Below are 13358 nucleotides of genomic sequence, written 5' to 3'. Positions count from 1 at the left end.
GGGTGAAGTGACTTGTCCAGGGTCACACAGCTAGTAAGTGGCTGAGGCTGGATTTGTACTCAGGAAGATGAGTCTTCCTGAATCTAGGCCCCACACTCTCTCCACTAAGCTGCCCCTTGGAATCAAAGGACCTCAGTTCAAACTTCAAATTTTGCTACCTGTATAATCCTGGAAGTCCCTCTTTGGGCTTCAGTTTCCTCACCTAGGGAATGACAAGGTTGGCATGATGGCCTCTGAGATCCATGAGATCTCCAAATCTATGGTCCTAGGAGGCCCAGAAGCCAATAGCCAAAGTTAACACCTCTTGTCTTCTATCACATGAGTTTTTGCCTCTGTGTGTGTATGTGTGTGTCCTGTTCTCCCAGACTGTGCACTTGCACTATACCTTGTTCCTCTTTGCTTCCCACCCTCCCTTTCTCCCCATGCCCCATCACCAAGCCCCGCATTGGGGTCCCCGCTGACAATAAAGAAGCTTCATTACCTCTCCTGCCCGGCTGTGTCCCAAAGCTGCAGCGCAAACCGTCTGTTATCCACCACCAGGTTTTTGATCCGATAATCCATCCCTAGGACACATTAGAGAGGTGAGAGGCAGGGGCCCATTTGGGGTTCAGCCTCTAGAGGCTAGAGCACTGGACTTAAAGCCAGAAAAATCTGGGTTTAAACTCTACCTCAGATATGTATTCATGTGGCCCTGAGCAAGCGACTAAACCTCTCCCAGCCTCCGTTGGCTATAATAATAGCACCTACCTCCCAGGAGTCTTGTGGGAACCAAAAGATAAAAATAAATGATTTTTAAAAGTTCTTTGTTACCCTTAAAACCCTGTACAAATGGGAGCAATTATTATTATTCCCAAATATTCAAGACCAGGGTTGCCCTCAGTGATTCTGCTTACAATGAAATCACAATCGATAAACATTTATAAGCTCCTACTATATCTACTATTTACCAGACACTACACTAGATGCTGAGGATACTAAGAAAAAATTGAGACCATCCCTCAATTTGTATATATGTATACACATAAATATATTTTTACATATGTATATACATAAATACTTATATGCAATAGGTATATATGCATTATGATATATACATCTATGTAAATGCACATCTATACAACTTATATGTACAAACATGCATAATATAATGTATAAATGAATCATATCCTCCAGATCCTAGCACGGGCCTCCATTCAACACTGGGTATGACCATAAATAGAATCCTAGGCTCCTGGGGCAGTTAGGTGGTTGCAGTGGATAGAGTACCAGCCCTGGAGTTGGGAGGACCTGAGTTCAAATCCAGCCTCAGACACTTACAAGCTGTGTGACCCTGGGCAAGTCACTTCACCCTGTTTACTTCAGTTTCCTCATTTGTAAAATGAACTGGAGAAAGAAATGGCAAAACACTCCAGTATCTTTGCCAAGAAAAACTCAGATGGGGTCACAGAGAGTCTGAAACAACTCAACAACAACAGGATTCTGAGCTGGAAAAAACCTAGAGGTGAAATGATCTGTCCAAGGTCACCCAACTGAAAAGTAACCTTTTCAGACTCATTTCCTAATCTGTTGGTCTTTTCAAAGAAACTAGCTTGCCCAGAACAATAATAATTTTTCTACATTTTAAAGCCACTTCTCGGCTTTGCCACCTGCCAAGCAGGTACATTGGAAAAAAATGTCTTTACCTCAAGTTCCCTACAACCAATGGAATTACAGATGGAGTCCAAAAAAACCCAAACAAATCCCACAATGCTTTAAGTTTCCAAAGTACTTTTCTCAAAACAGTCTTGTAGAGGAGCGTAAGTATTCTTATCTCCATTTTATGGATGAGGAAAATGAGGGTTTGAGAAGTGAAGTGACTTTAAATTCATAGACTGTCAGAGCTGTAAGTGACATTAATGAACATCTAGTCCAATTCTTCTCCCCATTTGGCAGATGAAGTAACTGAGATCCAAAGAGAAGTGACTTGTCCAAGGTCACACAGCTAGTAAGTAAAAGAGGTAGAACCAGAGCTCTCCCTACGACACTGTCATTTCTCAGTCATGTCACCAGACCTGGAAGTCACTTCTCTCCATCACTACCTCCAACCCCTACTGTGGAGGGATGTCTACTGAGTGACCTGTGAGATTTGCCTAGTTATTTCATCTCTCTGGGCTTGCTTCTTCATCTGTCAAATGAGTGAGGACATTAGGCTAGATAATCTTTCCAACCCTAAATCCTGTGAGGAAGGGACAGAAGTTTAGGAGCAGTACATCCCATCCCCAATTCCAATTCCAACGAGAGCTCTCTACCCATTGTACTACCCTGTCTCTCTCTCTTTTTTTTTTTTTTAAATCTGAATTCTTTTTTTTTTTTTTTTTGCGGGACAATGGGGGTTAAGTGACTTGCCCAGGGTCACACAGCTAGTAAGTGTCAAATGTCTGAGGCCGGATTTGAACTCAGGTACTCCTGAATCCAGGGCCGGTGCTTTATCCACTGCGCCACCTAGCCACCCCCCACACTGTCTCTCTTATCTCTCAATGAAATAACAGAAATAGAAATAGAGCCACATAAAAATGCTACTGGATGAGGGCAGGGTAGACTCTAGCTGGGACCATCACTGCCAAATGGGACAATGCTTTGCAATGCTGAAAACCTCACCTGAAGCGTGTTAGGTTAATGGTAAATAAAGCTGTTAGCTTTAGGTCACCCCCTCCCTATATTCAGGTTACTTTAAAATGTGCACACCCCCACTGGTGAGGAACTGGGCTGGGAATGGGGCATGTTAAGCTCTGACACCTTAGGGTGGAGTGAGTTTATCAGATGTTTATCAGGAAGGGAAACAGAAGAGCCCTGGGAGAATCCGAGAGAACCTGTGTGACCTTGGGTAAGTTACTTCCCATTTCTGGGTCTCAATTTCGTCATCTGGAAAAGGGGAAGGTTGGATGAAATGTGTTCTAAGGCCCCCTAATAGAAATCATTTTCTGGTCCTACATTTGGTTGGTCATAGAGAGATCTGGAAAGAAGGGCAAATATGGGAGGTGGGAATCCCAGAACTATTTGTAGTGGATGAGTTCAATGAAGGAGTCCATCCTTGACCTTCTTCTCTGGTACAGATGGGTAGTGGCTTTGAGCATTTGTTCTGAGGGGTTTCTTGTAGATAGGGGTTCTGGTTTCAAAGGTGTTAATTCTGACATTAAGGAGGAGGAGGGATCCTCCCCCTAAGAACTTAATTTGAGCTCCGGGGACTCTAGGGAGTCCAATATGTAACTGTTATTTTAATGTTTAGTCCTGAATTTCTGGCATTGTGATAATAATAATTCACATGTCTATGATGCTTTAAGGGTTACAAAGCACTTTCTTCCCAAGAGCCCTTGAAGAAGGTAGGTAGTGCAAGTATCGTTATCCCCATTTCAGAAATGAGAAAACTGGGGCAGCTAGTGGCACAGTGGATAAAGCACTAGCCCTGGATTCAGGAAGACCTGAGTTCAAATCCCACCTCAGACAATTGACATTTACTAGCTGTGTGACCCTGGGCAAGTCACTTAACCCTCATTGCCCTAAAAAAAAATGAGAAAACTGAAGCAAAAAGAAAAAATTAAGTGACTCACATCAAAGTCACACAATCTAGTCTCAGAGGTCTCCTGCCTGACACGACAAATTCCTAACTAGGGGAGAAATTGCCATTGTCCCTCAAATCCTATCTTGTTGTTGTTTAGGCATTTCAGATGATTTATGACCCCATGTGGAGTTTTCTCCGCAGAGATACTGGAATAGTTTGCCGTTTCCTTCTTCAGCTCATTTTACAGATGAGGAAACTGAGGCAAACAAAGTTAAGTGACTTGCTCAGGGTCGTACAGCTGGTAAGTGTCTGAGGCTGGATTTGAACTCAGGTTTTCCTGATGCCTGGCCCAGTACTCTATCCACTGCACCACCCAGCTGTCCCCAAATCTTATAGTGAACATCTATTTCACTTCTGCTTAAAGGGCAGGCCTACCTTTGGCTTCCCCTTGCAAGGTAGGAGGTTCTCTGAATCTGAACATCTATCCTTCCCCCCACCCCACCCTTGACCCCCAGAGCTAGGAATCTTACCTACAGTTGCTGTCAGGCCGGAGGCAAAGGAATCATGATGTAACAAGTGCAGAAATGATGTTTTGCCCACGTTGGAATCTCCCAGGAAAAGAACGTGGAAGAGGTAATCAGGGTCAGGAGTTTCTCTTCCTGGGCTGGCTCCAGCTGCCCTGGCTTTGATTGGAGGTCTGGGTTCCTTAGCAACTCCTGACCCCTTTTCTTCCCTTGACTCAGAGGAAGGGGGTATCATTTGTCCTCCTGGGGCTCTGGCTCTGGACTGTACTCCTTCCCCCTCCACTGGGATGGAAAGAGCCTGTCCTGAATCCCGAGGGCCAAGTGTGTTCCCAGAAGGATCACTGAGGAGCAAGGGCCCTTGCTGGGCTTGCCTCTGGGGTCCCCTATCCTCGGCTCTCCACACAACTTCTGGGTTCTGGTCCTGGAGTCCTCCACATTCTGGAACGACAGGCAGTACATCTGGCCTGGGGGACTCTACATCGCCAGGTTTTTCCTCAGGAACATCCCCTACACTTGGCCAAGGTGATTCTGGGAGTTGGACTTCCTCATCAGAAAGAATATTCACTACTGGCCTAGAGGAGTCCATGAGCCTGTCAGTTCCCTGATGAGGATCATCACCCATACCTGGGCTGGGGGAGTACAAAATCTCAGCTTCCTGACCAGGAACATCCCTCACATCTGGCCCAGGTGACCCTGTCTGCCCAGCCTGTTGGCAAGACCAGTCATCCACACCAGTCTCAGGTGACTCCTTGAACCTGCCTTCCTGACCAGGAGCCCCTTCCAGATCCAGCACTGACGACTCCTGGAACCCAGCTTCCTGACCAGCAGCATCGCTCATATCGGGGACTGGTGAATACACCATATCAGCAATTTCAGCATCTCCCACATCTGTCTCACATAATTCTATAAACTCAGCTTCCTGACCAAAAGCATCACACCTGTCTGGGACAGCTTCCTGGCTAGAACCCATTTCTGGTCCATATGAGTCTATAAGTCCAGCCACCTGAGCAGGACTAGAAACATCACTCACATCTGGCTCTTGTTTCTCTAGCATCAGAATTCCCTGACCAGTAACTGCATCATCCCCATTTGGGTCAAACTCAACTTCTTCACTCAATGCCTCTCTCATATCTGTCTCATAAGATTCCCTAAACCCAGCTTCCTGACCAAGAGTATCCTTCACATCTGGCCCAGGTGACCCTGTGTGCTCAGTTACTTGACTAGACCCATTATCTACACCTGCCTCAGGTGACTCCATGGACCTGCCTTCCTGGCCAGTAGTCTCTCCCAGACCTGGCACTGGTGCCTCCATCAGCCGAAAAGTATCTTCCTCATCTATCTCCCAAGACTCCCTAAACCCACCTTCTTTCCCAAGAGCATCCCTCACATCTGGCCCAACTGATCCGGTCTGCCCAACCTGATGATTAGACTCATCATCCACACCTGCCTCAGGTGACTCCATGAACCTGCCTTCCTGACCAGGAGCCCCTTCCAGATCCAGCACTGACAACTCCTGGAGCCCAGCTTCCTGACCAGCAGCATCGCTCATATCTGGGACTGGTGAATATGCAATCTCAGCAATTTCAGCATCTCCCACATCTGTCTCACACAATTCCCCAAACTCAGCTTCCTGACCAAAAGCATCACACCTATCTGGGTCAGAAGAGTGAATGATCTCAGCTTCCCAACCAGGCACATCACCCATTTCTGGTCCATATGATTCTATAAGTCCAGCCACCTGAGCAGGACTAGAAGCATCACTTACATCTGGCTCGTGTGTCTCCGGAATCAGAATTCCTTGACCAGTAACTGCATCACCCCCATCTGGTACAAACTCAACTTCTTCACCCAATGCATCTCTCATATCTATCTCACAAGATACTCTAAACCCAGCTTCTTGACCAGCAGCATCACTTGCATCTGTCTCAGATGATGGCATGAATCTGGATTCCTGGTCAAAAGCATTTCCCACATCTGACCTATGCAATTCTGAGACCCCAGCTTCCTGACCAGAAGAATCTCCCACAAATGGGCCAGGAGAATGCATGCTCTCAGCTTCCTGAGTAGGCATATCACCTATTTCTGGTTCATATGATTCTATACATCCAGTTATCTGAGCAGGACTAGAAGCATCACCCACATCTGGTGCTTGTGTCTCTGGCATCAGAATTCCCTGACCAGTAACTGTATCACCCCTATCTGGAACAAACTCAACTTCTTCACCCAATTCCTCTCTCATATCTGTCTCAAAAGATTCTCTAAATTCAACTTCCTGACCAGGAGCATCTTTCACATCTGACCCGAATGATTTTGTCTGCCCAACTTGATGATTAGACCCATCATCCACACCTGCCTCAGGTGACTCCATGGACCTGTCTTCTTGACCAGGAGCTCCTTCCAGATCCAGCACTGATGACTCCTTGAGCCCAGCTTCCTGACCAGCAGCATCGCTCATATCTGGGACTGGTGAATACACCATATCAGCAATTTCAGCATCTTCCTCTTCTGTCTCACACAATTCTTCAAATTTAGCTTCCTGACCAAAAGCATCACACCTATCTGGGCCAAGTGAGTGCATGATCTCAGCTTTCCAACCAGGCACATCACCCATTTCTGGTCCATATGATCCTATAAGTCCAGCCTCCTGAGCAGGACTAGAAGCATCATCCACATCTGGATCATATGTCTCTGGAATCAGAATTCCTTGACCAGTAACTGCATCACCCCCATCTGGGTCAAACTCAACTTCTTCACTCAATGCCTCTCTCATATCTGTCTCATAAGATTCCCTAAACCCAGCTTCCTGACCAAGAGTATCCTTCACATCTGGCCCAGGTGACCCTGTGTGCTCAGTTACTTGACTAGACCCATTATCTACACCTGCCTCAGGTGACTCCATGGACCTGCCTTCCTGGCCAGTAGTCTCTCCCAGACCTGGCACTGGTGCCTCCATCAGCCGAAAAGTATCTTCCTCATCTATCTCCCAAGACTCCCTAAACCCACCTTCTTTCCCAAGAGCATCCCTCACATCTGGCCCAACTGATCCGGTCTGCCCAACCTGATGATTAGACTCATCATCCACACCTGCCTCAGGTGACTCCACGAACCTGCCTTCCTGACCAGGAGCCTCTCCCAGATCTACCACTGATGACTCTTGGAGCCCAGCTTCCTGACCAGCAGCATCACTAGCATCTGTTTCAGATGATGGCATGAATCTGGATTCCTGGTCAAAAGCATTTCCCACATCTGGCCTGTGAAATTCTGAGACCCCAGCTTCCTGGCCAGGAGAATCTCCCACAAATGGGCCAGGTGAATGCATGCTCTCAGCTTCCAGGCCAGCAGAATCACTCACACCTGGCCCAGGTGAGTGAAAAATTTCAGAATCCTGAATAGAAGCATTTCCCACATCTGCCTCATATGACTCACTAGTCATGACTTCTTGACCAGGACCATCACCCACATCTGTTTCAAGTGACTCCAAGACTCTGGCTTCCTGGATAGGGTTCTCACTCATATATAACTCCACATCCCCAGATTCCTTATCAGTAGAATCACTCATATCTAGGACTAGTGAATACACAATCTCAGGAATCTCAGCATCTCCCACATCTGTCTCACACAATTCCATAAACTTAGATTCCTGAATAGCATCACACCTATCTGGGCCAGGTGAGTGCATGGTCTCAGCTTCCTGACTAGGCATAACACCCATTTCTGGTCCATATGATTCTATATATCCAGTTATCTGAGCAGGACTAGAAGCATCACCCACATCTGGTGCTTGTGTCTCTGGCATCAGAATTCCCTGACCAGTAACTGCATCACCCCTATCTGGGACAAACTCAACTTCACCCAATTCCTCTCTCATATCTGTCTCAAAAGATTCTCTAAACTCAACTTCCTGACCAGGAACATCTTTCACATCTGACCCAAATGATTTTGTCTGCCCAACTTGATGATTAGACCCATCATCCACACCTGCCTCAGGTGACTCCATGGACCTGCCTTCCTGACCAGGAGCTCCTTCCAGATCCAGCACTGATGACTCCTGGAGCCCAGCTTCCTGACCAGCAGCATCGCTCATATCTGGGGCTGGTGAATACATAATATCAGCAATTTCAGCATCTCCCACATCTGTCTCACACAATTCTATAAACTCAGCTTCCTGACCAAAAGCATCACACCTGTCTGGGACAGGTGAGTGCATGATCTCAGTTTCCTGACTAAGAGTATCACTCATTGCTGGTCCATATGATTCTATGCGTTCAACTATCTGACCAGCACTAGAAGCATCACCCCCATCTGGGCCAACTGAGTGCAGAAACTCAACCTCCTTGTCCAATGGATCTCTCATATCTGCCTCATAAGATTCTCTAAACCCATCTTCCTGACCAAGAGTATCCTTCACATCTGGCCCGGGTGACCCTGTCTGCTCAATTACCTGAATAGACCCATCATCCACACCTGCCTCAGGTGACTCCCTGAACCTGCCTTCCTGACCAGGAGCCCCTTCCAGATCCAGCACTGACAACTCCTGGAGCCCAGCTTCCTGACCAGCAGCATCGCTCATATCGGGGACTGGTGAATACACCATATCAGCAATTTCAGCATCTCCCACATCTGTCTCACATAATTCTATAAACTCAGCTTCCTGACCAAAAGCATCACACCTGTCTGGGACAGCTTCCTGGCTAGAACCCATTTCTGGTCCATATGATTCTATAAGTCCAGCCACCTGAGCAGGACTAGAAACATCACTCACATCTGGCTCTTGTGTCTCTATCATCAGAATTCCCTGACCAGTAACTGCATCATCCCCATCTGGGACAAACTCAACTTCTTCACTCAATGCCTCTCTCATATCTGACTCATAAGATTCTCTAAACTCAACTTCCTGACCAGGAGCATCCTTCACATCTGTCCCAGGTGACACTGTCTGGTCAGTTACCTGAATAGACCCATCATCCACACCTGCCTCAGGTGACTCCATGAACCTGCCTTCCTGACCAGGAGCCTCTCCCAGATCCAGCACTGACAACTCCTGGAGCCCAGCTTCCTGACCAGCAGCATCGCTCATATCTGGGACTGGTGAATATGCAATCTCAGCAATTTCAGCATCTCTCACATCTGTCTCACACAATTCCCCAAACTCAGCTTCCTGACCAAAAGCATCACACCTATCTGGGTCAGGAGAGTGAATGATCTCAGCTTCCCAACCAGGCACATCACCCATTTCTGGTCCATATGATCCTATAAGTCCAGCCTCCTGAGCAGGACTAGAAGCATCATCCACATCTGGATCATATGTCTCTGGAAGCAGAATTCCCTGACCAGTAACTGCATCACCCCCATCTGGGACAAACTCAACTTCTTCATGCAATGCCTCTCTCATTTCTGTCTCATAAGATTCTCTAAACTCAACTTCCTGACCAGGAGCATCCTTCACATCTGTCCCAGGTGACCCTGTCTGCTCAGTTACCTGAATAGACCCATCATCCACACCTGCCTCAGGTGACTCCATGGACCTGACTTCCTGGCCAGTTGTCTCTCCCAGATCTAGCACTGGTAACTCCTTGAGCTCAGCTTCCTTATCAGTAGAATTAATCATATCTGGGACTGGTGAATACACAATTTCAGGAATCTCAGCATCCCCCACATCTGTTTCACACAATTCCATAAACCTAGCTTCCTGACCACTAGCATTTCCCATCTCTGGCTCAGGTGACTCTATTAGCCCAGTTTCCCCACTAGGCACATCCATCCTAGGTGATCTTGTAAACCTAGTCTCTTGATCAGAAGCATTTCCCACATCAACCTCAGACAAGGGTGTGACCCCAGGTGCCTGAACAGTAAAATCATCTACATCCATTCTGGGTGGCTCAATGAGCCTAGCTTCCTGACTAAGAGCATCCCCTACATCTAGGCCAGGTGAATACAGAGAGATACCACCTACATCAGGTCTGAGTGACTCAGAGGGCCTGGTTTCCTGGCCAAGAGTGTCCCCCACATCCTGCCCAGATTCTATATCTATGAGTTCAGATTCTTGAATAGCAGTCAGACCCACATCTGTCTCAGGTAACTCCATGAATTTGTCTTCCTGACCAGGAGAATTTGCTAGATCTATCACTGGTGAATTCATGAGTCCAGCTTCCTGAATGGTTACATCACTCATATCTGACCTGTCTTCCTGGCCAGAAACATCACCCAAATCTAAGCCAGGTAAATACAGAATCTCAGCTTCCTGACCAGAAGGATCTTCCATCACTGTTTCACCTGATTCAATAAACCCATTTTCCTGAGCAGGACTATCTTCTACATGTAGCTCAGGTGACTCTATGAGCCCAGATCCCTGATCAGAAGCATTTCCCACATCACCCTTACACAACTCTGTGACTCTAGCTTCCTGAACAGCAGTATCACCTACATCTGTCCAGGCTTCCTGACTAGTAGCATCTGCCAGATCTGGCCCAGGTGAGCTCATGAGTCTATTTTTCTGTCTAAGAGTCTCTCCCACATCTAGGCCAGGTGAGTGAAAAACCTGAGCCTTCTGCCCAGAAGTGTCTCTGATGTCTGTCTCCCATGACTCCATAAACCTGGTTTCCTGGCCAGGAAAATCATCCCCCTCTGGCCCAGGTGACCCTGTGAGTCCAGCTTCCTGGCTAGGAGCATCCGTCTCAAATGGTGTCATGAATCTAGCTTCCTGATCAGGTACATTTCTCACAGTCAGCCTGTGTAACTCTGCAGCATCACCTACACCTGGCTGGTATGACCCTAAGAGCCTTGCTCCATAGCTAGGATAAACATCCATATCTGGACCAGGTGACTGGAGGAGCCCAATTTCTTGGCCTGAGTGATTATTTCTCTCTAGCTCGGGTGATTCTAGGGGCCTGACTTCCTCACAAGGAGCATTTCCCAAATCCAACTTGGCTACCCCCAGGACCCCAACTTCCTGACCAGAGGAATCATCTGCATCTGCTCTAGGAGACATGAGCTCAGTTTGCTTTTCAGAATCATTTCCCATGTCTGTCCCAGGGCGCTGCATGACTCTGCCTAAATCCATGAGCTGGGACTCCTGGCCAGGAGCTTTTCCCACATCTAAGTCAAGTGATTTTAAGATCTGATCTCCCTGACTCAGAACACCATCTACATCTGGTCTGGGTGATTCTGTATGACTGGTTTCCTGTGCATGGGGATTACCTATATCTGGTCCAGGTGACTCTGTAAGTTCAGCTTCCTGACTGGGAGCATTTTCCACATCTGGCCTAGGTGACTTTGTGAGTCTGGATTCCTCCCCCGGAACTTCACCCACATCTGGCTCAGGTGATTCTGCGCTCCTGGCTTCCTCACCAAGAGCCTCCCCCACATCTGGCTCAGGTGATTCTGGGTTCCTGGCTTCCTCACCAGGAACCTCATCCACATCTGGCCCGGGTGATTCTGGGTTCCTGGCTTCCTCACCAAGAGCCTCCCCCACATCTGGCTCAGGTGATTCTGGTTTGCTGGCTTCCTCACCAGGAACCTCATCCACATCTGGCTCAGGTGATTCTGGGCTCCTGGCTTCCTCACCAGGAACCTCCCCCACATTTGGCCCAGGTGATTCTGGACTCCTGGCTTCCTCACCAGGAGCCTCCCCCACATCTGGCTCAGGTGATTCTGGGTTCCTGGCTTCCTCACCAGGAACCTCATCCACATCTGGCCCAGGTGATTCTGGGTTCCTGGCCTCCTCACCAAGAGCCTCCCCCACATCTGGCCCAGGTGATTCTGGGTTCCTGGCCTCCTCACCAGGAACCTCCCCCACATCTGGCCCAGGTGATTCTGGGTTCCTGGCCTCCTCACCAGGAACTTCCCCCACATCTGGCCCAGGTGATTCTGGGCTCCTGGCTTCCTCACCAGGAACCTCATCCACATCTGGCTCAGGTGATTCTGCATTCCTGGCTTCCTCACCAGGAACCTCCCCCACATCTAGCCCAGGTGAGTCTCTGAGCCCAGTTTCCTGCCCAGAAATATCATTCTGTTGACTGACCCCAATCTCCCACCCATCTGTGTTCATTTTCTCTTGTTCTGGCTCCCTCATGGGAATGCTTTCTTGCATCAGCACTAGCTCAGGAGTCTCAACAGACACATCTGGTCCAGGTGTGAATACTTCCTTTCCCCAGGACCCCACTTCTTGCTCCAAGACAGCTAGATGCAGACCTAGATGAGGTGTCTCCTTTGGACCCACTTCCCAGGCTTTGGCCTGCACATATGCAGAGGGCCCCAATGTCTGCAGGGACTCCTCTGAGCCAGAGCCCTTAGAGAGCAGATCTGAAATGGGCCCATCTCCCTGCCCCACCTCATCTCCATCTGTATCCCCAATCCCCTTACCAGACCCAGCCAGGCCCTGACTAGGCAGGGAATCTCCTAACACAGGAACTGCCTGTGCCCTGGTACTTATTGCTGGCTCCCCAGAAGCTACTCTTTGAAAGTCCCACTGGAAAGTCTCTTCGGGCCTTGGCTCAGTAGCAGTGCTGAGCTCTGGCCCAACATCAGGGGCTGCCGATGGCCCAAGGGGGCTCCTTGGAGGCACTTCTGAGTCTGAAGGAGACTCCTGATTGAGCTGCCAGGACTTTGGTTTAGTGATGGAGATCTGCCTGACCACTCGGGGCCTATGGTGTCCCTGCAGGGAAGTTGGGGTAGGGGGCGGGCTCCAGGAGACCTGGGTGATGTTTCCTGTCAGGGGGCTGGTGAAATTACTCAGGAGCTGACTCCAATCACCTTCCTCAAACAGTGATGGCAGTGGATCTTCCTCAGGAAATAAGGTAAGGTGTTGGGAGTCTGAGGTATTCTTTGGGCCAACCAGAGGATCACTAGGGAGGCTGCAGAACAACAATAACAAAAAAAAATCAGAAAGAACAGGAGAAAAATGGCACTAACTCTGTGTGGCATTCAGCTGGGCTTCCACATTGCATTTCCCATATGCTGCATCCCTTCCAGCCTCAGTATCTTTACTCATAGTTCCCCCTTCAGGAAACGTCCTCTTTCTTTCAATGGATCACAGACCTATCTGTCCTTCAAGTCCCAGCTCAAGTTTTGGGTCCTCTCTGAAGACTTTGCTAGCCAGACCAGCCTATGGGGAGGGGAGAAAGGGAATAAGCATCTATATAATACCTACTATATACCAGGCACTGTGCTAAGTACTTTTTTTTTTGAAGGGCAATGAAGGCTAAGTAACTTGCCCGAGGTCACACAGCTAGTAAGTGTCAAGCATCTGAGGCTGGATTTGAACTCAGGTCCTCCTGAATCCAGGGCCGGTGCTCTAT

The 13358-nt window shown here is 48.3% G+C and overlaps 1 protein-coding gene across 1 annotated transcript in view; it reads right to left on the bottom strand.

The window, feature by feature from the left end:
- The window catches only part of RAB44 (RAB44, member RAS oncogene family), a 69309-nt gene that overhangs the window by 13085 nt on the left and 42866 nt on the right, over positions 1 to 13358 (bottom strand). Inside the window, exons 9-10 of the mRNA XM_044003397.1 lie at positions 4069 to 12914; positions 482 to 563 (exon numbers count right to left, since the gene is read on the bottom strand). Coding sequence (XP_043859332.1) covers positions 482 to 563; positions 4069 to 12914 — 8928 coding nt within the window. The remainder of the gene's footprint in view (positions 1 to 481; positions 564 to 4068; positions 12915 to 13358) is intronic.

The sequence above is a fragment of the Dromiciops gliroides genome, chromosome 4 (assembly GCF_019393635.1).
Source record: "Dromiciops gliroides isolate mDroGli1 chromosome 4, mDroGli1.pri, whole genome shotgun sequence".
In the NCBI taxonomy this organism is placed as follows: domain Eukaryota; kingdom Metazoa; phylum Chordata; class Mammalia; order Microbiotheria; family Microbiotheriidae; genus Dromiciops; species Dromiciops gliroides.
This window is presented reverse-complemented; position numbering and strand designations above follow the sequence as displayed.